The 19,790-nt window shown below is 42.9% G+C and overlaps 3 protein-coding genes across 7 annotated transcripts; 1 reads left to right on the top strand and 2 right to left on the bottom strand.

The window, feature by feature from the left end:
• Nucleotides 1-299: 299 nt before the first annotated feature.
• On the bottom strand, nucleotides 300-4,862 carry hsf2bp (heat shock transcription factor 2 binding protein). Of its 4 annotated transcripts, none has more exons than XM_026363512.1 (10): nucleotides 4,726-4,862; nucleotides 4,432-4,524; nucleotides 3,015-3,150; nucleotides 2,774-2,877; nucleotides 2,478-2,627; nucleotides 2,240-2,384; nucleotides 1,747-1,864; nucleotides 1,217-1,320; nucleotides 772-971; nucleotides 300-554 (listed from the first exon to the last, which is right to left on the bottom strand). In XM_026363512.1, exons 2-10 carry the CDS (start codon nucleotides 4,453-4,455, stop codon nucleotides 498-500), a joined length of 1,038 nt encoding a protein of 345 aa, XP_026219297.1. In that variant the 5' UTR covers nucleotides 4,456-4,524; nucleotides 4,726-4,862; the 3' UTR covers nucleotides 300-497. The 4 variants fall into 4 exon arrangements, with proteins under 4 accessions (XP_026219297.1, XP_026219298.1, XP_026219295.1 ...); XM_026363513.1 differs by having other exon boundaries at nucleotides 4,432-4,517; nucleotides 4,726-4,797; XM_026363510.1 differs by having other exon boundaries at nucleotides 4,432-4,501; nucleotides 4,726-4,788.
• On the top strand, nucleotides 4,855-12,494 carry LOC113164283 (ankyrin repeat domain-containing protein 10-like). The gene is made up of 6 exons (XM_026363509.1): nucleotides 4,855-5,180; nucleotides 5,755-5,907; nucleotides 6,151-6,242; nucleotides 10,492-10,721; nucleotides 10,813-10,893; nucleotides 11,025-12,494. Exons 1-6 carry the CDS (start codon nucleotides 4,983-4,985, stop codon nucleotides 11,387-11,389), a joined length of 1,119 nt encoding a protein of 372 aa, XP_026219294.1. The 5' UTR covers nucleotides 4,855-4,982; the 3' UTR covers nucleotides 11,390-12,494.
• Nucleotides 12,495-13,036: 542 nt separating this feature from the next.
• On the bottom strand, nucleotides 13,037-17,967 carry ccdc14 (coiled-coil domain containing 14). Of its 2 annotated transcripts, none has more exons than XM_026361563.1 (11): nucleotides 17,816-17,967; nucleotides 17,360-17,415; nucleotides 17,188-17,266; nucleotides 16,963-17,035; nucleotides 16,417-16,518; nucleotides 15,259-15,816; nucleotides 14,970-15,102; nucleotides 14,678-14,763; nucleotides 14,421-14,564; nucleotides 14,121-14,223; nucleotides 13,037-13,978 (listed from the first exon to the last, which is right to left on the bottom strand). In XM_026361563.1, exons 1-11 carry the CDS (start codon nucleotides 17,837-17,839, stop codon nucleotides 13,453-13,455), a joined length of 1,884 nt encoding a protein of 627 aa, XP_026217348.1. In that variant the 5' UTR covers nucleotides 17,840-17,967; the 3' UTR covers nucleotides 13,037-13,452. The 2 variants fall into 2 exon arrangements, with proteins under 2 accessions (XP_026217348.1, XP_026217349.1); XM_026361564.1 differs by having other exon boundaries at nucleotides 13,718-14,000.
• Nucleotides 17,968-19,790: the final 1,823 nt, after the last annotated feature.

The raw sequence follows: 19,790 nt of genomic DNA, 5'->3' as shown, positions 1-19,790 counted from the left end.
CAACGTCACTAAAATATAATACGAATAACCTGTTTAGTTTAGGATATGTACGTATAAGCTAGAATTATTCATACTCACATTAACAACCTAATCAGTCCAAATCTGAAACCTTAACAGAAAATGCTTTGTTTTACTTATATGCTTCTCATTTTGAACAGTGGTGATAACAGTTCACACACAGATAGATCTGAAGTGACATGAACAGAAGGATCGAAGATCCTGAAAACACACAATCATCTCCAAACTTTACCATGTGAGGCACAATAAGTCATTCGTTATTTTAATTAGACCTCCACATGTTTCTATCTACACTTGACAATATGCAGAAGAAATTGATGTTATTTTTTTTGTTTTTTAAATAAGTCCTAATTGTTAGCTTCACATCAAGTTCCCTGTACAGAATGTTGTTGTATGGGCAGAGTGTGTGTTTACATTCATCTGTTGAAGGGGTAATGTTCTCTACACACACAACTTAAATCTCGGCCTCTTCACAGACATCATTTTGGAAAAGCTCCATGGACGAAGCGCTGAAAAGAGAAACAAAAAGCAAAATTCTGCCGAGTTAAGGTGAGCACCTGGATGTACCTGCAGGATTTATGACATAACAACAAGTTTGAAGCAAATTATCTTCTAAGACATAAATGCACATTCATCTTTGTAAGTCACAATGCAGATTTAACTCAAACGTGAGCCATGTGTGCACAATTACAACAACGTCATAGGTTTTAGGCTTAGGGTTAGGGTTAGTCAAATTGTACTCAAATACTGTACCTTTTGGAGGGCCTGCAGATCCTCCAGGGTCTGCTGGGCAGCCAGTCTTAGACGTGGTTGCACATTGGATGTGAGCTGGCTGACACGAGCCTGGAGTTCTGGATCCAGCAGAGGAGAGTCCAGCAGAAGCAACATGTCCTCCTCTAGCAACATTGACTGCAGTAGACGCAAAGAGTGGAGACAAACCTCCCAGTCTCCATCTGTCAGACAAACAGAAGACAAACATAAGAGATGGCAACACTGTTTATGTGGCCGGATAGTGTAGTGAGAAGATTGCTGCCCTCTATGCAGGAGACCTACCTTCAGTAGGGGTCCTTAAGAAAGACCTCCTTATGCTTACCCTGCCTTTGCCTTGTAAGTCTCTTTGGATAAAAGTGTGTGCTAAATGTGAATGTGTGTGAGCGTGTGTGTGTCCTGCAGTTTCTAGTGATAATGGGTTTCCTACCATCGAACAGGGTCCAGATGAGATGCAGGAGTCCTGGGTTTTCACTAATGTACTTGAGCCCTTTAACACTGATGCTCACATTATAAAGAGCCATCAGCATCAACCTGCAGCAAAAAACCAGTACAGTAAGTTTTACTGAAACACTACTGTGTACAGAAGAAGTACAGCACCTCCTGCCCACACCTACATTCTTACATGCCTGACTGACCTTCAAATGATGTTAAAGCTGAAAGATTCAGTATTGTGACAAAGACAAACCATCTGGTTTTCTAGTGTGTGAGTTAAGAGTGATAATATTGGCCGATTCCTCTGAATGTTGTATTAAGACAAAACATGAACCTCTCATTTAAGAAGTCCCACTTCTTTATCTCACTGTCTCACTTGTAGTATCTGCTGGACTTCATTTTATGTTAATTAGAAATCATTTGCTACCTTTGAATCCACTACATACATCATACATAGTGTAACTACAGAACAGTGAAAACAACAGGATTTTAATTATTTAAGTTTATGAATTCAGCTTCACGTACACTTTCAGTTTGGGGAAGACACCAGGCTTCATCAGCCCTAGAAGCTTTATTAGCGTGTCCAGTAGGACTTGAGCTGAGCTGGACAGGAAGTCCCGGCCACACGTCACTGCTGCTATGTCTGATTGGTGGGAGATAAAGACAAGGTGGGTGATTAGGGGATGTCTGATGTGGAGTCCATATAGAACTCACTGAGACATTTTCAGTTTCTGATACATTCAGATCCTGGAGTAGGAATTTCACGACTGACATCAGTGTGGTCACTGCAGGTTTCTGTTCTTCTCCATCACCCTAAACAACAATCTGACCAAACAACCACCCCCCATTGACTACTGTAATTTGAACACATCTTAACTGAGATAAAGAAATCAGATCCACATTTGAGTAGATGCAATTGTATACAGAGCAATCGAAAAGTGGTGCAAAAACAAAATCTGCAAAAAATGTGTGACTAAAGTTACAGGTTGCATTACTAAAGGTCTGAGCGTAAACTCACTAGTGATTGTTCCAGCCAGAGCCAGCACAAACTGGTGCTCCTGAGAGTTTAGGTCCTCGCTTTGAGTTTTTACCTCCTCATCCAGAGACCCAACAAAGCTCTCTAGAGTCTGAGCAGCTACAGTCAGGAAGGACTTAAGTTTCCCCTGCACATAGACACAGAGAGTTTATAGTTTAGCTTGGTTGTCACTGGGATGAGTATAACAAACAGATGCACAGACTTAGGGACGAAAACTCACATCAGCCAGCCACTGCGTCACCGTGTCCTCTCTGGCAGAGCAGCTCCACAGCAGGCCGCAGGCTGCAGACCCAAGACCAGAGCAGAAGTCTGCCTGCTGCTGCAGCTCTGCTCCACTCTGCCAGAGCTGCTCACGTAACAGCAGCTTTTCCTACACAAACAAGTGGTAACGCACACAACAGAACAAGGTTAGTTAAAATGAGAAAACACTACGCCAATGATTATGACTCCCTCACACATGCAATGTGAACCCCATGCCTGGTCAGACACCCTCCCAGCTGGCCTGCCCTCTCTCACCTCTCTTTCTTTCTGACATTCAGTCTGCGCCGCGTCCAACCGTGACTGAAGATGAACACACTCCTGTCGTAACTCCTCCTGCACATGCACAAGCTGCTCCTTCACTACGCACAATGTTTATATAGTTTAGTTTACCAGCTCAAGTTAGTGAAACGCTGAATCCTATGTAAAAGTCTGTAACTAATGGTCAACACAGCATCCCCCCTATGCTGTGTCAAGGTCAGGTTTTATGAAAAAGCACCTGTCTGAGTTGTTCGAGCTTTCTGCAGCGTTTGAATCAGGTCTCCATTCAGAAGTCTGGGCAGGAACTCTCTCAGCTGCATGACCTCTGTGGTTAACTTCTCTAAATCGCTTTTCTTCACTGCGACGAAGCCATCCTGCAAGACAAAAAGACAAACCTCATGCATGTACCTGCAACAATGTTAAGATTATACTTTCCAAGGTCAAGTCAAGAGTCAAGAGTCAAGAAGCTTTATTGTCATTCCAACCACATATAGCTGAAGCAGTACATAGTGAAATGAGACAACGTTTCTCCAGAACCATGGTGCTACATAAAACGGCAACAAGACAAACATGGGGCTGAGGACTGCTAAGTTGTCCTAGGAAAACACAAAGTGCATCCTGTGCAACCTAGTGCAAACAGTGCAAGAACACAAAGAAAAAGTGCAGACAGACGTCAGAAGACAAAACAGAACACAAAACACAAAACAGCAGCGACCAGTAGCGGAAATGAATACAATTTACAACTGAAAGATGGAAACATGTCAAATCTAGCGAGAGTGTGTGCTCAGTTCAGTTTGTTGTGTGTGTGTGTTGAGGAGCCTGATGGCTTGGGGGAAGAAACTGTTCAAAAGTCTGGTTGTGAGGGCCCGAATGCTCCGGAACCTCTTCCCTGATGGCAGAAGTGTGAAGATTGGGTGTGAGGGGTGGGTGGGGTCGTCCACAATGCAGGTAGCCTTGCGGATGCAGCGTGTGGTGTAAATGTCCGTGATGGAGGGGAGAGAGACACCAATGATCTTTTCAGCTGTCCTCACTATCCGTTGTAGGGCCTTGCGATCCGAAACGGTGCAGTTCCCAAACCAGGCAGTGATGCAGCCGCTCAGGATGCTCTCAATGGTTCCCCTGTAAAATGTAGTCAAGATGGGGGGCGGCAGATGGGCTTTCCTCAGCTTCCTCAGGAAGTAGAGACGCTGCTGGGTCATGAACACAATTCACTCATTCGAAATAAGGTAAGGGAGTAAACACAAGTTTTTAGTTCTCGGTAACCCACACACAAGCATGAAGATAATCCAAGGGCTGGAGCTCCTAGGTAGGGCTTCACCTCACACCTGCACACCACTGGTAGGCCCAGTGTAGCAGTGAGGTCTTCTTAAATCAAGTGTAACACAGCTGCACTGAGGTCAAGTGACGGACTAAGTCTCAGTCTTAAATACTTCACTCTGTGCCCAGAAAACACCTGGTTTATCCTGTGGGGGTGTTATGTCAATGTCTGCTCCCATTTCTGATAGTGCTTCCTGCTCGGGGTGAGTCCTTGGGTTATGGATAGCTGTAACTTATGTGTTACTTTAACGTGTTACCATGATGGTATGAACTGCATGTGTGTCTGAATGTTAACTTTATGTTATTACTGTGTAAAGCAGCTGTTTCCTTGACTTTACCTTTGCTCCCTGCCTCACAGACATCTTGAGTTCAGCTCAGTGTGTTTACTGTGGTCCTCTGCTTGTTGTCCTGTTGGAGTGTCAGACTTTGTTCTTAACATTAGAATCAATGAAATGCAGAGTTTGTCACAAATTAGTAATATTAGGTTAGCTTACTAAACCTAGCATAGCACAGTTAACAGGCTAATATGTCGCTATTTAATACAGTGAACGCGGCTATAATTGTTCGCACTACCATAAATAACGTTTGTTTAATTAAGTTCTTAATAAATGCGGGGTTATAATGTTCCTTACTCTGTAGTTAGGTACAATTTCAAGCTGCCTCCGACCTCTGGGGGCGCAGCGGCCGAAGTTTGTAACCAAAACCCGCCAAAGGTGAAGAAAGGCAGCGGTGCGTTCGAGTCCAGTTCGGGTTTTGTGATTCTCCCGCTCGGCAGCAGCGTTGATCGTCTCTTCCTTTGTGTTTGAACGTCTGTGCTGTGCTGTGTGCGGGACCGGGGACACCGGAGACACCGGAGACACACGTTTGTGTCAACTTTGATGGTCCACTCATGTCGGCGGTACTCGAACCCGACTTGTCCAGCGACGAGGTGTTTGTCAGCCGGTTTCCCGTCCATCGCGCCTGTCGGGATGGGGATGTTGGAGCTCTGGTGTCCCTGTTACAGCAGCTTTCGAACCAGGCTCATCTGACTGCTGAGGACTCCTGCTTCGGATGGTCCCCTCTGCACTGGGCTGCTCACCACGGACAGGTGAACACGGTCCCTGTGTGAATAACGACATGTAGCTAGCAAAAGGTCCTTTACTTAATAGTATTATAACGTTACACTTGAATGACTGCTTCGCTCATAATACGTTTTAGCTGCACCATGGCGGTGAACTAACTCGAAGCATTTTAGAAGTTTGTTATTTTATATTAATATAAAACTATTAGTGAATTAAGTATTAATAAAGTAATGTCCTATTGCTGTTAAAGCTGTTACTGAACAATAAAGTTTTCTTGGGAAAAAAACAATTAATGGGTTCCAGGGTTCTGATTGGTTCCAGCTGAGCCAATGACTGTTGAGGCGCCAAAAGTTATGTAGGAAAACAGGAAGACGTTATGTCTGTTTACAATATGGTAACTGTAGCAGGTAATGCTAACATGTCCTGACATCAATTCATCAATCTTCTTAGGTTAAATGTGATGACTTCTTAAAAATATAATTAAAATACTTTGTATTTTATTATTAAAAGCCTAAGCTAAGTATTTCCATAAGACCTCCTTTTACTTAATTTAAACTTTCTGACAATAACCATCAAGTGACAGATGTGTCTGTGTTTCAGCTGGAGTGTGTGGTGCGCCTGGTGGAGATGGGCTGTGAGGTGAACACGGTGACAAGCCGCTTCAACCAGACACCGACGCACACTGCAGCGTTTGGAGGACATCCTCACTGCGTGGTGTGGCTCATTCAGGCCGGAGCGGATGTCAACAGACAGGTCAGTCCAGCAGTACCACCTAGCATCAGTGTATTCAGGTGTAAGACACAGTTGAAAGGTGATATGTCTGTTATTTTACACTCAAGAGCATTGTCATAGTTTTCAGATTTTCCACTTGGCATCTGAACATATTTGTTATGTTCTTGCACTTTTTCCCTACGTGCTACACCTGTGTGCAAATGCTGTGATGCCAATATCCTTCATTATTACCTTCAGAAATGGATATCCATTATGTGTTTTCAGGACTTTGTTGGTGAGACTCCCATCCACAAGGCGGCTCGGTCAGGTAGCTTGGAGTGTGTCCAGGTCCTGTTGATAGCAGGTGCTAAACCCCAGTAAGTATCCTGCAGTCTGACCCGTGTGCAGTAACACAGCAGCTATGTTGGGCAGCTAAATTGATTAAATTGTTAATGTCACATCAGCTGTTTGGGAGGAAGCAGGTGCCATTGTTTAACTTTCATCTCTTATCATCACCAACTTAGTATGCATTCTTTATGAGGTTATAGCTCATTTTACTAAAATTTTAACCATAAAAATCTTTATATTCAGCTGCTGTCCATCAGTGGCACAGTTCTTCAAAGGATTACATTTTACACTGTTCAAAAAGGAATTCTACAATTGCTAATCTAAAAACTACTTTCTGTAAAAATGTTAAAATGAGTCAAATAGAGGATGTGGGCTCATGCCAGTTGTTTCCAAAACAAAAGCCAACATAGTGAAATCTTAGTTATCAGTCCAAAATGTTGGCCTTAGTTCTCGCTGTGATGAGCACTCACAGCTAAGTTAGAGCTTTAAGAGTGTCACAATGTAACTGCAACTGCAAACCACATGTGAACAGCAACCAGTCAGAATACAACATGAAATGACACCAGCTGGCTGATGCCAGTGTTGTTAAGCGCCTTTTGGTGTGTGTTTATCTAAGGCCTATGTGATGTTTCCTGTAGCACACTTAATTATCTCTTTCCATAAACAAGAGTTTTAAGTGTAGAAATATTTCAGATGTTTTCCTGGCTGTTCTCTTCCAAACCAGCTAATTCAAACAACTGGGTCATATTTTATACAATCATAACTTTAGTAATGTTATTTTGTGTGTGTTGTTTGTTTTGTCATTTCTTTCAACAGCTGCACAGGTAAAAAAAATGTTCTCTAATTTATAGAGTTATTCAGTATCAATGTTGACATTATGCAGAAGCAGAAAAGCTCATGTGTTTCTATATATATTTGGTACACTGACAAAATGACTTGGATTATAAATAAAATTGCCTGAAATGCAATAAAAACTCAAATCTATGATTTGTTAATTCACTCAAACACTGGGACTGATAGCTTCTGTTCCTGTGTTTTATCTGTTTTCCTATTAATAATTCTTGTAATTGTTTGGGCACTGATGATGCCAATTGTTTTAAGTGGAATATTTGCCCATTTTTCAATGCGCAAAGGCAAAGGGTGCAGCCTTTAGAATTGTTCTTTCTAAAGGGATTGACAGTTCTCTCACAGAGGAGAAGTGGTAGAAGGTGATGAGTCATAATGAGTCATGATCCCCTTGCTTGTTCCCTATTAACATGCATTAGCTAAATTATGTTGTATTTTCAAAATTCAAGTAGATAAGTAAAAACACTGAAAACATATTCTTTGGAATTTTGCCAGATAAATAAGGTTAATAAGGTAATAAGTGAATTAACAAATCAAATGTAATTATATTTTAGAATTTCTGAAAATTGGATTTTTATTATGTAAATGTAAAAATACATCAAAGCCATCTGTAAGTGTACAGGTATACTACAAACTGTTTCAATCATTCCATCTATTCTTACACTTAAGGAAGTGGAAAGTTGTTTGATTTCTCTTGAAACTCAGCTTTCTGTCTCCGTTTATTTAAGCAAATCTCTTGGACCTGATTTGTGTTTTAATGTAGTGATGCATATGAGCACCTGGCTGTTTATTACCGGACAAAATAACATTTGTTAAAGTGAGGCATAAAAAAAATAGAAAAATATTAATGTGTCCATTCGGTCTCATTCAGTCAAAAAAGATTACAGTAAAAATTTTATATTTTACCTATTTTATTTATTCATTTATGTTAAGATCTTATTTCATTGGGTACACAGTAGCTCAGCATCTGTCTTTCTGATACACAGTAACTCACTTTTATAGAGGTGATACCAAATAAAGTATCAGGTACTAGGTGCGTCAAGTCATTATTTCTGCATTCTTCTAAAAACATGCCACAGGGCACATTACCCGCAGCAGCTGACTGACAGCGAGCAGGTTGTGGTGACTTAAGAGTCCTCTTGATCTTCACTTCAGTCAGGCTTAGGAGTTACTGAGATACTATATTTTCTCAATATAAAATATTTTCCCAGTCAATCTAGACTAAACATTTAGGAGATAAAACCTAAGAAGAGACACGGCCTTTAATGTCAGGAGCCTGTCTTAGGCCAGTGATTTTGAATAAATAAAAGACTAATACCAACTATGACGTGCATTCTTCTGCTGCCCCCAAGTGGACAAACAATCTATGAAGTCAGCTTTAATGTGTTTGTACAAAAGCTTCAAGAGAAATCATCACAGTGGTGGTTGATCAGTGTCACTACTTAGATGCCATGAGCTTTTCAGCCTGAGGGTCTTTTAGAGTCAGCAACAGTGAAGCGGGTGTGTGTAGAAACATTAATCATTTGAGACACGTTGACTGCTCTTAACATGCTGTGTGTTTTTATTCTTTTGAACTCGATATTTACATTTGCTTTTGCACCATGTGCTACAGTATATTCTGTAAAGAAAGGATAACCATGAGCTTCATTTTCAAACTGTGCTGGCAGAGACAAACACCCTGCACGTTCTGATGTTTTACAGCTATTCAATTTGAACATGATTTTCTCAAGTAATCCCAGAAAGAGGGAGCAATCCAAATAGGCACTGCAGAATCTGGCACACGCGCATCAGCGAGCATCTTACAGTTGTGGCAATGAGTGTTCACTATCGCTTCCTACAGTTTCTGCAGCTGGCAAACTGGCGAGGTATTTCCTGCAGTGATTGGTTTCCATGCTAAGAAAGCACTAATGATGATAGTTCATGTGTAGACCTGCATGCTTAGATTAACACTAACTGTTTTCAGACAGCGTGCTAACAAACTGTGAGTTTACTGGACGCTCCTCAGGAGTCAGAGTAGAAAAATCACAGGAAGCTCAGTCAAAGGAGAAGAGTAGACGATGAAATATGTGAAGATGTATAAAATGAAATGCTTCTTTTAACGGTTTCTTATTTAAATATCATGGTTTAACTGTTAACACAGGGTTTCTACACAGTGCTGGTGTGACCAAATAACCCCAACTCAAAGGTCCATTAACTTTTTCTGAGCTTTCACCTGCATCTTGCAGCTCAGGTGTTACCGTCCGCTTTGACCTTAGTGTGGTCACAATACATCTAAGCCATCGCAGTGACGGCTGAACAAACTCTGAATGATGACTATGAGAAACAACTGAAAGTTCAGCAAAAGCTAGTAAAAGCCCTTAAGGAGCTTCCATACTTGAAATTAGTTTGGTACATAGCAAGTAACACTGTGTAGGAACTCTGGAGCTTCTCTCAACACCACACAAGATGTCAGAAGATGATCAGATAAAGCCCATTCAATAATGACATTTTATTTTCCAACACTAAAGTTAACTTTAAACCTACAGTCTATAGTTAAACACACTAAATGTCTATGGAACATTAGAAGCTGGCCATGTCTTACAACATGTCTGTTGGGTTTTTCCACTCTGTAAGACCTGTAAGACCATACGAGACCTAACGACTTCCTGCCTTTCTAAATTACCTACTACAAAATAAAGGCACAAATACCCAAAAAAGGCCTCTTAGTACACTGGCACCCAGGACGATGATGGTGAAGAAAATATTAAACATTGAGAGAATATATAAAGGATAGCATACATTATAATTAGACTGAATCAGTTTTCCATATCAAGTAAACTTAATGCAAATGAAGCCAAACAAGTGCTGTATAATTCCCCTACAAATTAAAACACTCTAGACTGGAGAAATGTCTGCCCTGTGTGCAGAACATACCCACACTTTTTTCACTATACTTTTATTTGTCATTTTGTCTGGTGTTGAGGAAGATAAACTGTGTCTAAATTTGAATAAGTCACAGCCGAGTTTGGAGACATTTCATTTTATGTAAATAACCTCTAGTTGAGATTACGTGCTATCTCAGTCTGATGGTTAAAGTGCAGATTCACTGACTGTTCAGGTTTTAAGTAGTATAAAAATAAATTTGTAACATTAATGTTAATCTGGTCTTGGATATGCTCTCTGAGCAGATGAAGGTGTTGCAGGGGGAAATCATCAGAGCCACAACAAATTTCTAAGTTGTTATTCTCAGCTGTATCTGACGACAGCTCTATTCGATGCCTGTTGATGGGTCATGATCATTTCTCCCTGCAATATTTAGGCTCTTACTTTCAGCTTTAGGTTTGGCTAGATTCAGTCAGCGATGAGTGCAGGATGTAGTCAGACTGTTAGAGATGACAAACTGTGACGTCTAACAGGAAGCAGTTTGTCTCACTCCGTCGTCTTCTTGTTCAGTTTAAGAAATGGCAGCGGGCAGACGGCAGCGGACCTGGCCCGCGCTCACGGCTTCCTCAACTGCTTCCACCTAATCGCCAACGACCAGAAGCACGAGCCGCAGGTCAACGGGCTCTGTGACAGTGGAGAGCTGAACGGCAACCCTCCCTGTGGTCAGGCCCTGCTCAGCAGAAAGAGACTGCTGACTGCAGTGGACAGTGGTCACACCAAGAAAGCCAGGAGAGCTGAGAGTAAGTCTTTTCAGAAGAACTCTGCTGAATCTACTGTATGATGTTGTTTCCATGCAGCTGCCTTCATCTGTGTCACTGTCTCCTGCTGCAGATGTGTTGGTGCAGATGCACAGCAGTGGAGACGAGGAGGTGGAGAGCATGCACATGGAGTCTGTACAGGACCTCAGTTCAGGTGGGACTGCAGCATTCATTTTTCCTTATTACTGAGAAAGCATCTCTGCAAGTCATAGAACATTAAAATCAAACGTTGAAGGTACAGTTTATCAGAATGTTTAAATAAAATGTTGTATATTTAAAAAGCAGATGATGACACCAAAGCCATCACCGACGGCCACCATCACACACTGCCTTACGCTGCCCAGGAGCCGCCCAGAAGCCTCTCCCCACCATCTCCTCCTCCAACAGATCAGCACCCCTCTGCTGACATGTGCGGCTCCCTGCACCTGGCCGGCAGTCCGGGCAGCTGCGTGTCCCACCGGCCAGCATGGTGGGGGCCGACTGGAGCAGATTACGGGGGCTTCCTGCATTATGGACACTACCACGGCTTTGGAGACACAGCAGAGGAGCTGAGTGACAGCAGCTGCCTCGAGCACAACGGCAGCATCCAGACTGAGCCCAGATACAAGAAGGCTGTGACCAGCACCATCCACCTGTACCACGGCTCGTAAACACACAGCCAGACAGGGAAGGATTGATATTCAATATGCTTTTTCTCAGCTTTAAGGGAACGCTGACATTTAGGGAAGTAATCACTTGCTGCCAAATCCAGAGTCACTGCTATAAATATCCAGGACACGTTGAGCCCAGTTTGATGAAATATTCCTAACTCCCAGTCCACTCAGTAGCTCATTTCGTCAGCAGGGATGCGGCTGGAGAACGATTGAAGTTTCTTCACATCTGACACCAAAGATAATCAAATGTTGAAAGTACTGTAGTGTTGCTAGAACTGGAAAACTCCAGATTATGTCCCATAGTTCCTCTTAGTGTGGAGAATGTAGGCTTTTTAAGCACCCACCCCGTCCGAAGTAGATCTGAAGTAAGCCCAATACTAACAATACTCTTTGCTCAGTTGTCCTGGTGACCCATGTGGATATGAAACTGACACTGATCTTATCCAGCTCTGACTAAGACAGCAAACTATTCCCAGAATGTCAGACTGCATCTTTAAGACTACAGTATTTCTGAGTCCAGTGTTCAAGCGAGAACAGCTGTTTCCATGAGAGAGCTCCTCTGTGGCCAGTGTTTGAACTCTGTGTCACCTTTTGATCTCTATACTCATTGGCTAAATGTAGACGGACGCACGTCATTTCCTGTAATGCATTTCTGTATTTTCAACAAGTAAATTGCTACTACTGGTTTGCACTATTATAGGCTGTTAGGCTGGATTATGTGGTGTTTTGTATGTGTGTGGGTGGGTGGAGGATGATGTCTCTGAATGTGCCGTCCTTCAGCAGGGACGAACAACTGCACTGAAACTGAGAACTCCCTGCTAGCCTTGATCCCCTAAAGGGAAACGTTATTGGCCCGTGTGTTATGATGCTAATTTGTTATTTATGTTTCAGACCTGTTTTATAAGCATACTGTCAGTTTTTTGGGAATCTTTCTTCTGATTATTGTAATATACTGTATAGACAGCGTGCTGAGGACAAATCTCTTTTTGTAAACACTATGGGAGATCTGTGAGGATGTACCAAAAACTAATGTACTGACCAGGCACTGCTCCTTCTGACAGCACTTATTCTGGTTTTGTCTCTTTTCCTATTAAAAGCTATTTTGCAGTTTTATAAAAATGCTACAAATTGATGAGTTTTTCTTTTTAAACTGTGGTAGGTTTTCTGCTGGAGATCGAGTAACCTTTTGTCCTTGGAGGGACAGTGTGTGTGAATATACATCATTTAGTATCGGTCCACAATTTCATTTTAGTGAAACTTCACTTACTATTTACTTTTTCTTCCAAGTTAAAGTTAGAAAACAGGTTTTCTTCTGGAAACTGCATTCATATTACCCTCAAAATCCAGGGCTTGGTGTTGAGAATGAAAATAAGCTGAAGGTTAAACTACATCTTCCAAAATGTTAAATCTGTCAAAAGAGTTTTGGTCATAACGTAAGAAGCTTCATGTCCGTAGGTTAGAATGCACTAGTTTAGTTACTTGTTAGTACATGAATATGGGAATATCAAGAAATTAAACATAAACAGCAACTAAATTATAATTAAGTCACAATTTAAAAACACTCCACACCTTCCATCTGCAGCAACCATTAAACCAAAGCAAACACACAGTGCTGTTTTATTTTTAATGTTAAGAGTGGAAGAACTTAAAAAACTGAAATGCTCTTTTTCATCACACCCAAGATAATATATTAAATATATAATAATAAAATATTAGTATGACAGGATGATTTTGCCTCATTAAGTGTAATTTTATAAAGAATGAAACTAAGTTGTGAACTCAACATCAAAAATTCTGGATGGAAGAATTCTCCAGGAGGAAGGTGTATCAAAGTCCACAATCAAGAGAAGACTTCAGCAGAGGAAATACAGAGGATGTCAATCACTGATGCCAGAAATAGGAAGGCCAGATTAGAGCTTACATACAATACAAACATACAAAATGCTTTATTTCCTGTCTTAAATATCAAATAAAATCACCGTACATCATCCAGAAAGTGCAAAATGTAGAATATAATACGCTGCGTTACCACAGAGTATATCATGAAAAGGAAGTGTGCATCACCTCCTCAGGTCCAGCTGGATAGTCTTCTGCAGACTGGCAATGCTAGCATCCAGGGCGGCTAGGCCGTCTCTGAACGCTGCTTCATCTCTGGTGTTAAAGGTCGAGTCTGACCTCATGCTCCAATCCAATCGCACCGATTCCACATCGCAGTGGGACAGTGTCGAGTCCAGCAGTCGGCCACTGGACTCGACTTCCTCCAGACAACGCAACTGGCCGAGATGAGCGTCTGAAGTCTCTGCAGGCTTGTCAGCTCGCTGAGATGTGATGTCAGTGTGAGATGACGTGTCTCTTGGCTGGAATGAGGTCAGTCTCATTTGCCCCGCTGCGATGTCTTCTCTCTCTGCGGCCACACGCACGTGCTCAGTGGGGTCCAGCTTTTCCAGAGACATCAGGTACTGGGTGATGTGATCGGTGAGGGGCCCTGCTGGATTCTCCCTGCGCTGCTGTTGTATTGTTAGCTGAGTGTCTGACACGGAGTCGACCACTGTAGCACAGTCTGATGAATCCTGACTCTGAAGCATTCTGTAACAGAGAGAAGGCCGGACTGAAATGGAGAAGAAAGGTTTTTTTGTTGCTCCAGAAACATGGAGTTACCAAGGGAGATTAAACTCTGTAGTCCTGGTTAATGAGGATGAAAGTTCAACACACACACACACACACACACCTGGTAAGGTTTTCTATCTCCTCCAGTCTTTGTTGGGCGAGTGTGGCCAACTCACTCTTCTTTCTTTCACTTTCCACCAACCTGCTCCTGGTGCTCTCCAAGTCTGCACACATACACACAAACATCCACTGATTTAATGTTGTTAATTATTTCCGACTGTAATTATCAGCAGCTTCATTTTATTTGTTTAAGTTGTATTTGTTTGCTGGTGTAGACGACTTCTTTAAAAAGCCCACACCGTGTCAGAGCATCAGCTCGTAGTGTGTGTGTGTGTGTATGTGTGTGTGTGTGTGTCACAACCTGTCTTGATAGCTTTATTCTCCGCCTCTCTGTCACTCAGCTGACTCTGTGTGTCCTGAAGAGCTATCCGTAGTTCTGTTAGGTCATCATGGAGCTCCTGCAGACGGGACTGGGCAGTGGCGAGCTCGTTCTGCAGAGTCGACACTGTGGAGACAAAGGAGTCAGGTCATTCACATCAACTTCACAGACAGCAACATCAACACACACACACACACACACACACACACACACACACACACACACACACACGTTATTACCTTCTGAGTTAGAAAGAGTCTCTGTGTTCTGCTGTCTGTCTGCTTTTTCCTTCTCCTTTAACTGCTGCTCCAGAACTCTCACACGTCTAACACACACACACAGACACACACACACACACCATGTGAGCATCAAAAGCATTTTTAATGTACCCTACTGATGATACATTCTACGGACAGAATGTAAAACCCACTGAGGCATATTTGGGATTGATCGGATTGAGGATAGTTTAGGTAAATTAACTAGAGTTTCAAAGAGTTGTCTAAGGGTTTAACACTTGTATGAATACGCTACCTGCGGAGCTGAGTGTTCTGGCTGTGTAGTGACGACGCATCTGGTACAGTCTGGATGATCGAGCTCCCATCATTCATCTGTGGTGAAGACACAGTCTGCTCCAGGTGACTGAGCAGCATCTCTGCTACACTGCCTGGACACACAGACACACAGATAAACACACACACACACACACACACACACACACACACACACAGGGTTTTTACTGTCTCCATCTCACAGCATAAGGAGAATCAGCACCTACTCCTCTTGGTTTGTGTGGAAATATTTAACAGGAGACAAAGTTTACCTTGTCCAGCGATCAGAGCTTTGAGTTCTCCCAGCAGATACTGAACGGTCTTCACCTTCACATCTGTCTCTGCGCTACAGTCCTTCCTGCTGTCTGTGTCCTGAGGGACTTCATCGCCCGGTGCAGGCTCCAGCTGCTGGTTTGACATCTTCATTGTACAAGTGTGCAGGTGTACGCCTGCGTGTGTGTCTGTGACAGTGTTTATGTCTCTCACAGGAACCAAATCCTCCTCACCTCCATCACAGTCTGCGTCACAGTGCCTCACAGCGTCTGCTTCAGCCTGAAGGACAGGCAGCTGGCCTGAGTGAGAGGACGACTGGACCACAGACAAAAGAACAGAGGGCTGCGTCTGGAGTGAAAGGGCCGAGGGGGTTTTTGGTGAGAAGAGCGTTTTGCTGCGTGAAGGAGGTGTGTCATGAGACTGCAGCCGGGCGTGAGGCTGCTTCCGAGGTGGATGTAGCTTCACTCCTGAGTGTGCAGCTGCAGCTATGAACCTGTGAGATGGTCTCGGAGTTGTGGTGCCGGCTCCACACTGGGGTGACTGAGAACTCTTCTGGACTGGAGGAGGAAATAAGGGAAGACACAGCAACATATAGATAAAATCATTTGTTCCATGCTGGGTTAAGACTATAACTGGGAAACAGGATAGTGGCTATGAGCCCAGATACTAAGGGGCCATGAAGTAATCGATGAGTCAGAAGCTTTAAGAATAAAAGCTTATAATGACAAACAATTAAAGCCTCTCTATCTACAGAAGATACCACTGAACCGAACTGCTACACTAAAATGTGCACTATACAAGCTGTAATATTGGGAAAAAATTGAATACTGGATAATCTAATGAATTCATAACATCCATAAATGATGGTCTACATTTTTTATATTAAATTCATCAGGGTCAATCTCAAAGAAGTGACTTAATAGATTTGTTTATTAGAGTTTGAAGCCTTAGAAATGTGGAGCTATGTTAAGTTAAGGCTTCATCCACCCAGCACTAGCTCCCTAGACTCTAGACATCTTAACTCTCTGAACATAAGCAACCAGAGTGTCAATAAGTCTTGGACTTGCAGTTGTGAATAATGCAGTGGCTCCTTCTCACAAGATTATCTAAACTACACACACACACACACACACACACACACACACACGCACACATACCTGTCTTCGTAGGTAGTTTCTTGATGGACTTCTTCCCCAGTGAAGTGGATGGTCTTGACTTGGCCACTGCAGCAGTTACTGTTCTAGGGAAGCTTGGGGAGACTTTTACACACAAACACATTTTTGTATGTCATTGTGAGGACACTCATTGACATAATGTGTTCCCTAGCCCCCTACTGTCACGTGGGTCATGCTAATCTACTGTGTATTGATGTTTAGATCACATGTACTGCCTTACCCTAATTTTTACCCCTAACCAAAACGTAATTCTAACCCTAACCTAACCCAAAAACAGGCTAAAACATCCTCACTTTGTAAAAAATTTCCTCATTCCAAAGGTTAAAATAATCATGCTGAAATCCAGTGATGCCATACAAACACACACGTCATTATGGTAGACATCAGATGTCATCAGATAAATCATATAAGGAAAGCAGCTGGAGTTCTGTTTGATTAGGACTACTGTATGGAAATTTTGCTGATCAACTAATTATTTCAGCAGGACTTGTAACAAACATGGTCATCATGTTAGGAGACTCTTCTCACCTGCCTTCTCAGCCTGTAGGATGCCACCGAGCAAGGCAGCACAGCGGTCCAGCCCTTTATGCAGAGTGGTGACCTGAGAGGACAGAACACAGCAGTGAGCATCACTGACACATTTTAATGAAGACCACACGTTCAGATATGATGCTCAGATCCCTCTTAATAAATGATGCCAGTGTGCGAGGTTCCTGTAGCACACTATCAATGTAAATCAGGCCGCTTCATTACCTGGTCTTCAGAGTCTGTGGAGTAGAGAGAGTAGGCCGGCTCAGGGCAGACTGCTGATGCTGCTGGATTTGGAGCCACCCTAGCAACACAGGTTAGACGAGCAGAGCACATGAGCTCAGGGATGGTGAGAAGCAATTACACTAAATAAAAACATAAAGCCAGGTGTGCTCACTGTTTCCTGGCCAGCTGTCCTTTGGCTCCTCCTGTCAGTCGCCCTGATGTCACCACCTGTCAGTCACAAACCCCACATGTCAGCTTGAAAACTGTTTCACAGGAATATCTGGATATGAACTTAGTCTGCAAGACATTTCTGTCCATGTCACTGTGCTGACAGCTGCTGGGTCTGTGAATATTAACCTTATTCTAAAAAAACGCTCAATGAACACGTTTTATTTATGAGCTACAACAATGAATTAACTAATGTCTAATTTCAGATTTTTTCTGACATTAAACTCAACTTAAAGGACAGAATTCAGAGTTTAAGAAAACAGAATTAAAACAGTCAAAAGTTACAGTTTTGAGTGAAGTTAATAAACTTATAATAGGAAAGATGAGCGTAAAGCTGGACTAGGGTTCAGTGTAGGACAGGTAAAGTCAGCACTGCTAACATCACTCCAGACGGTCTTACCTTGCGTCTGTCTGCTCCTTTCATGGTTAACGACAGTTTCAGTGTAGACCACAGTTATCCAGATATAATCAGTCTGCTACACAGCCTGTCTGTGCTGTCTGTGCTGTGTCAGTGGACTCTCAGTTGACTCTCAGTTGACTCTCAGTAGAGTCTCAGTAGACTCTCAGTAGAGTCTCAGTAGACTCTCAGTGACTCTCAGTGACTCTCAGTAGACTCTCAGTGACTCTCAGTGACTCTCAGTGACTCTCAGTAGACTCTCAGTTGACTCTCAGTAGAGTCTCAGTAGACTCTCAGTGACTCTCAGTAGAGTCTCAGTAGACTCTCAGTTGACTCTCAGTAGACTCTCAGTAGACTCTCAGTTGACTCTCAGTTGACTCTCAGTAGACTCTCAGTAGACTCTCAGTTGACTCTCAGTAGACTCTCAGTAGACTCTCAGTAGACTCTCAGTGACTCTCAGTAGACTCTCAGTAGACTCTCAGTAGACTCTCAGTGACTCTCAGTGACTCTCAGTAGAGTCTCAGTGACTCTCAGTAGACTCTCAGTGACTCTCAGTAGACTCTCAGTTAACTCTCAGTAGAGTCTCAGTTGACTCTCAGTGACTCTCGGTAGACTCTCGGTAGACTCTCAGTTGACTCTCAGTAGACTCTCAGTAGACTCTCAGTAGACTCTCAGTTAACTCTCAGTAGAGTCTCAGTTGACTCTCAGTGACTCTCAGTAGACTCTCAGTTGACTCTCAGTTGACTCTCAGTAGACTCTCAGTAGACTCTCAGTTGACTCTCGGTAGACTCTCAGTAGAGTCTCAGTAGACTCTCAGTTGACTCTCAGTTGACTCTCAGTTAACTCTCAGTTAACTCTCAGTAGAGTCTCAGTTGACTCTCAGTAGACTCTCAGTAGACTCTCAGTTGACTCTCAGTTGACTCTCAGTTGACTCTCAGTTGACTCTCAGTAGACTCTCAGTAGACTCTCAGTTGACTCTCAGTAGACTCTCAGTAGACTCTCAGTGACTCTCAGTAGACTCTCAGTAGACTCTCAGTTGACTCTCAGTAGACTCTCAGTTGACTCTCAGTTGACTCTCAGTAGACTCTCAGTAGACTCTCAGTAGACTCTCAGTTGACTCTCAGTTGACTCTCAGTAGACTCTCAGTGACTCTCAGTAGACTCTCAGTAGACTCTCAGTTAACTCTCAGTAGACTCTCAGTTGACTCTCAGTAGACTCTCAGTTGACTCTCAGTAGACTCTCAGTAGACTCTCAGTTGACTCTCAGTGACTCTCAGTAGACTCTCAGTAGACTCTCAGTTGACTCTCAGTAGACTCTCAGTAGACTCTCAGTTGACTCTCAGTAGACTCTCAGTAGACTCTCAGTTGACTCTCAGTTGACTCTCAGTAGACTCTCAGTAGACTCTCAGTAGAGTCTCAGTTGACTCTCAGTAGACTCTCAGTTGACTCTCAGTAGACTCTCAGTAGACTCTCAGTAGACTCTCAGTTGACTCTCAGTAGAGTCTCAGTAGAGTCTCAGTAGACTCTCAGTTAACTCTCAGTAGACTCTCAGTTGACTCTCAGTAGACTCTCAGTTGACTCTCAGTAGAGTCTCAGTAGACTCTCAGTAGACTCTCAGTTGACTCTCAGTAGACTCTCAGTTGACTCTCAGTTGACTCTCAGTTGACTCTCAGTAGACTCTCAGTAGACTCTCAGTAGACTCTCAGTTGACTCTCAGTTGACTCTCAGTAGACTCTCAGTAGACTCTCAGTTGACTCTCAGTAGACTCTCAGTTGACTCTCAGTTGACTCTCAGTTAACTCTCAGTAGACTCTCAGTTGACTCTCAGTAGACTCTCAGTAGACTCTCAGTTGACTCTCAGTTGACTCTCAGTAGACTCTCAGTAGACTCTCAGTTGACTCTCAGTAGACTCTCAGTAGACTCTCAGTAGACTCTCAGTAGACTCTCAGTAGACTCTCAGTTGACTCTCAGTAGACTCTC

The sequence above is a fragment of the Anabas testudineus genome, chromosome 2 (assembly GCF_900324465.2).
Source record: "Anabas testudineus chromosome 2, fAnaTes1.2, whole genome shotgun sequence".
NCBI classification, from domain to species: Eukaryota; Metazoa; Chordata; class Actinopteri; order Anabantiformes; family Anabantidae; genus Anabas; species Anabas testudineus.
Note: the sequence above shows the minus strand (reverse complement) of the source record. Positions and strands in the feature narration are given on the sequence as shown.

Excerpts from the sequence above, each read along its gene's own strand:
- LOC113164283 (XM_026363509.1), top strand. The coding sequence starts at position 4,983 with ATGTCGGCGGTACTCGAACCCGACTTGTCCAGCGACGAGGTGTTTGTC. Across the intron at positions 5,908-6,150 it reads GAGCGGATGTCAACAGACAG|GACTTTGTTGGTGAGACTCC; the intron begins GTCAGTCCAGCA and ends ATGTGTTTTCAG. Across the intron at positions 10,722-10,812 it reads GAAAGCCAGGAGAGCTGAGA|ATGTGTTGGTGCAGATGCAC; the intron begins GTAAGTCTTTTC and ends CTCCTGCTGCAG.
- ccdc14 (XM_026361563.1), bottom strand. The coding sequence starts at position 17,839 with ATGAAAGGAGCAGACAGACGCAAG. Across the intron at positions 15,103-15,258 it reads AGCTCTGATCGCTGGACAAG|GCAGTGTAGCAGAGATGCTG; the intron begins GTAAACTTTGTC and ends CTGTGTGTCCAG. Across the intron at positions 14,565-14,677 it reads GACTCTTTCTAACTCAGAAG|TGTCGACTCTGCAGAACGAG; the intron begins GTAATAACGTGT and ends TTGTCTCCACAG.
- hsf2bp (XM_026363512.1), bottom strand. The coding sequence starts at position 4,455 with ATGTCTGTGAGGCAGGGAGCAAAG. Across the intron at positions 1,321-1,746 it reads GTCTTCCCCAAACTGAAAGT|GTTGATGCTGATGGCTCTTT; the intron begins GTACGTGAAGCT and ends TTTTTGCTGCAG. Across the intron at positions 555-771 it reads ATCTGCAGGCCCTCCAAAAG|AATTTTGCTTTTTGTTTCTC; the intron begins GTACAGTATTTG and ends TTAACTCGGCAG.